General features: G+C 31.7%; 2 protein-coding genes across 3 annotated transcripts; both read right to left on the bottom strand.

Moving 5' to 3' along the window:
• Positions 1-322: 322 nt before the first annotated feature.
• On the bottom strand, positions 323-2,769 carry LOC139855428 (uncharacterized). Of its 2 annotated transcripts, none has more exons than XM_071844652.1 (5): positions 2,682-2,769; positions 1,144-1,358; positions 885-1,070; positions 675-773; positions 323-580 (listed from the first exon to the last, which is right to left on the bottom strand). In XM_071844652.1, the coding sequence occupies exons 2-4, from the start codon at positions 1,309-1,311 to the stop codon at positions 711-713; spliced, it is 417 nt and encodes a 138-aa protein (XP_071700753.1). In that variant the 5' UTR covers positions 1,312-1,358; positions 2,682-2,769; the 3' UTR covers positions 323-580; positions 675-710. The 2 variants fall into 2 exon arrangements, with proteins under 2 accessions (XP_071700753.1, XP_071700752.1); XM_071844651.1 differs by having other exon boundaries at positions 1,144-2,168; positions 2,682-2,756.
• LOC139854145 (FBD-associated F-box protein At4g10400-like) lies at positions 1,463-2,122 on the bottom strand. The gene has a single exon (XM_071843467.1). It carries the CDS (start codon positions 2,120-2,122, stop codon positions 1,463-1,465), a length of 660 nt encoding a protein of 219 aa, XP_071699568.1.
• Positions 2,770-4,287: the final 1,518 nt, after the last annotated feature.

Below are 4,287 nucleotides of genomic sequence, written 5' to 3' on the forward strand. Positions count from 1 at the left end.
AAAAATAAGTGTGCCATAGACGAATGTGATACCAAATAACAGAACTTGACGACAAGAAATTACTCTTGCAAAAATTGGAGTTGACTTTGAGTAATATAATTGACCTAAAATAAGAAACTAAATAAACTAGTGGAAATAAAAATACACAACAATCAAGATAAAATATGAATAGGAGTATTATGTAACGCTAGTTTAAATATTATCAATGTGCTCCACCAGGACCACCACACACGTAAATAGATTCACAATCAACAACTTAGATAAAAGGGATTGATCAGAAGTAATCAAGCTAAAAACTTGTGCCAATAAACTTTCCAACATAAAAAATTAGCATGGTAGTAGACTTAGCAGTGCACACATATATATAAGTACTAATAATTAACAATCCAAACCCAACACTAGGAACTAGCATAGGATTCGTACTTAGACATATTAAGTATTTAAAACCCAAATCACATGAAGTCAAAAGTACACAAAACATACACCTTTTACCATTCCAATTTAAACAAGCAATTTCTAACTGTTCCATCAATCATTCAGAGTAAGTGATAACAAGTACGGAGTAAGAGATAACAAACACCTGAAAGCAAAACAAATAGTAAAAATGAAACCATTTATTGGCATTTTTATGACATTTATCATTAACCCAGAACATAAAGAAATCAAAAACTTACAGTTTGCTATTGCAACAGTTGAGATGCTATAGAAACTTACACCTGCAACTTAGCCAACATTTGTTGTGTTGATGTGGTATGCTTCATCGCTTCCACCTCCTGCATGTTATCATACAGTTTATAATGGACATAAATCCCGGTATACAAAGTATAGCAACAAGTAAATGATAGATGGGATACAAAACAAAATATTGTTAATGGTGATGGTACCTCGCGTGAGTATATCGAGACAGTAGCATTTGGAGAAGCACCTAAAAGAAAGTTTCTGACTTGTGTAGGAATCTTTACTTTCTTTGCATTCTTTTTATGTTCCAACCTCCGTGGATAAATCTCAAGACTCGTTAACTTATCAAATGGAGAAGGTAGATTTGAGACTCCATTCACAAATGATGCAACCTATAAAACGATGATATATAAATCATAATAATAGATAATATATATGCACTTGTAGATATTAAAGACCAAATACCTCTATGACTTCCAATCCAAGCGTAAGATATTTGACATTGTGGAACCGTTGAAGAGTCTCAATAACTGCATAACTATCTTCTTCAAATGGACACATAAAGAAATCCACTTTCTCCAAACAAGACAAACCATTTGCAAAAAAGTTTTGATAACATGAAACTTCATACATCAATGAGGTCAATTCGGGTGCATAAATATAAAGATAACCTCGGCAATCTACAACAGTGAAATTCTTTAGGTGAGGTACAACCACATTAGCAAATGAATACAATCCTTTCTCAATCGTGAGCTTTGAAAATTCAGAATGGCGAATTAAACGCTTAAAATTTGTCTATGTTGCAGTCAAATAAGATAAGATTCTTCAAGTTTAGGCACTTAAAGAAAACACCACCACACTCGTCAGGATTTTTGTTACTAAGTCTGACATTTTTAAGATACAAAGTAGTTAATGCTGGTAGGTCGAAAGATGATTTGATTTCAGGTTGACGAAGAAAATGAACATCTCCAATAAAAGTGAGATCTATGAGAGACCGGGACATAAAAAGAAAATTAGGTATTTCGTTACGCATGTCGTCCGACCATATAATAGTCATTTTTTGGACATTGTGGGAAAACGCATAGTCGACAATAGTTTTGACAAACGCTTGTTTATATTCTCCAACAGTAAGTTTAACAGACGCCAATTCTATTTCATTACGAGAAGAGAGAACACGAGCGAACTCATGGAAACCATTATTTCGAGAAAAGAGCAAACGATTGAACTCATGGAAATCAATATTGCGAGAAGAGAGAACACGAGTGAACTCGTCGAAAGTATCATCTTCAGTAGATAAATCAAGATGTGGGATCGACTTCCAAGTATTCTTCCATCTAGGTGAAAGAATACTAGTTCTGATAGCTTGTTTGGTGTTTATATAAGAAAGAATTTTAATGATGAGATCGTCTGACAAACTACTTAGTCTATCGCCTACTGCATTCATTCTCACTCTGTCACAATCAAATCCAGAAGCTGCACGTCAGGACACACTAAAGAGAAATAAAGAGAATGCATATTAGTAAATCTGGCAAATAGGTCGAGTTGTGTCAAGGTTCAAATGAGTTTAGGTCAAAACAGCTCATGGATCGATAAACGTCAGCTTCGGGTCGGGTCGATCTACAAGTCAATTTGGGTCGAGAGCTATTTTCCTCATGGAAATAAAAAAAAACTATTAACTGGTTTATGTTTAGCAGTTTCAAACTGTTAGTTTTGTATGTTTAACAGTTTAGCATTCAATTTCTCAAATTAATCGAAGCCATTTCAGCAGTTTTACTGTGTTCTCTTACTTTAACTTAACCTAATACATTTTCTACCTCTACAAAAACTCACAATCAGATTTAAATAAAGATACAGAATCAAAATTAATAACAATAACTCCATCATTCCAACACTATGTCAAAATTCAGTAACTACGAAAGAAAGTGGATAAACGGATAAATTTGGATGTCATGAATCGCAGTTGCGTTAAATCAAAAAGAATGAAAGAAATAGTATAAACTTACGTGCAGATGTGACTGGCCGATTTCAATTTCAGAAAGAGATCGTAAGTAGTTTTCTGAAAATGAATTAAGTTTAGGGAAATAAATAAACTAAACCCTAGACAAGTGAGGGAAATAGACCTTACCTAGTTACGTCACGAGCGTAAGTAACCGGTAAGATGGATCTAATTTTAATCTTATTGACGCGCTGGACCCAAGTATACGACCCATTGGACACATGATAATTTTAATTTTAAGAGCATTCAAATGGGCTTTATTAGTACACGCTTCTTATTAATTACGGCCCACTGCTAGATATTACTCCGTAATTACTCCGTAAATTATGAAAACCGGGAGTGAATTCGTGAAATTTAACAAATTGAAGACATCTATTGAATTCAAAAATTTGTTTGAAATTCAATAAACCAATTAGAACGTGACATGTGACGAGACAATCACATGTGATTAAAAAAAAGAAATTAAAAAGAAAAAAATTTTGAAAAATAAAAAAAGAAGTAGAGGGCGTCGTTTGCCCCACACTGAAGAAAAAGTAAAAAAGTATGGTGAAGATATTCCTCCCCACTAAAAAAAGCGATTGAGAATTTTGAGAATCTAAACAAAAATGCAGAAGTGAGCGTACCCCAAGCAATTTTTATTTGTTACAAAATATTTTTTTTGAAAAAAACTTATAAAAAAAAAATTAGCATGTCAAATTCAATCGTATGTGATTGTAAAACCCAATCACATGTGATTCTGCATGTCAAATTCAAAAAAAAAAATTAAATTTTTTTTACGAAAAAATAATTTTTTTCGAAAAAAATAATTTTTTTTTTGAAAAAATAAATTTTTTTTCAATTTTTTTCAATCACATGTAATTGAATTTGATATGCAGAATCACATGTGTTGAGTTTTACAATCACATGTGATTGACATGCAGAATCACATGTGATTTACTGCATGTTAAATCCACATGTCATTGAATAAAATATAAAAAAATTCGAAATTTTTTTTTTTGAAAAAAAAGAAATTTATTTTGAATAAAAAAATTAAATCACATGTAAATATCGCATTACATGTCGCACTCTGATTGATTCTTTAAATTTTAACTTGAAAATTGGATTGATTTGAATATTCTCAATAAAAATAATGAGCAGTAGATAAAGATTAGAGAGGGAGGGAGTATTAGCTTGGGGTAATTCAAATTACCTAAATTATATACTCCGTAGTTGTACTAACTTGAACAACTCAAATCAACACAAAACGATACAATTATAAATGCGGTAAAATGATGAATGCATGTGACCATCAGTTTTGACCAATCAACAATTAACACTGCTCTGTACAATATTTACTTTACTTGGATTAATAAATAAATTGTTTAAAAATTTGTTTGAACGGTCAAAAGCAACAGATGAGGGAGAAAATGAGCAGTACTATTACTATTGTGTGTATATGTCTTCTTCTTCCCAATGGCATGACTAATTGCGAAATTATATAATCCTATCTTTCATTACCATTATTTAATTATTATTTAATCATTATTAATCAAAAATAACTAATCTGTATCTTCGATTTTTCTCTCAACACTTCGCAACTAATTTCTTACCAGGTTTGTTTTTCTTAACTTAAA

The sequence above is a fragment of the Rutidosis leptorrhynchoides genome, chromosome 6 (assembly GCF_046630445.1).
Source record: "Rutidosis leptorrhynchoides isolate AG116_Rl617_1_P2 chromosome 6, CSIRO_AGI_Rlap_v1, whole genome shotgun sequence".
Lineage (NCBI taxonomy): Eukaryota > Viridiplantae > Streptophyta > Magnoliopsida > Asterales > Asteraceae > Rutidosis > Rutidosis leptorrhynchoides.

Coding starts and splice junctions, on each gene's coding strand:
- LOC139855428 (XM_071844652.1), bottom strand. CDS start 1,311: ATGTATGAAGTTTCATGTTATCAAAACTTTTTTGCAAATGGTTTGTCT. Junction 1,071..1,143: donor TTGGATTGGAAGTCATAGAG/GTATTTGGTCTT, acceptor ATCGTTTTATAG/GTTGCATCATTTGTGAATGG. Junction 774..884: donor TCTCGATATACTCACGCGAG/GTACCATCACCA, acceptor GATAACATGCAG/GAGGTGGAAGCGATGAAGCA.
- LOC139854145 (XM_071843467.1), bottom strand. CDS start 2,122: ATGAATGCAGTAGGCGATAGACTAAGTAGTTTGTCAGACGATCTCATC.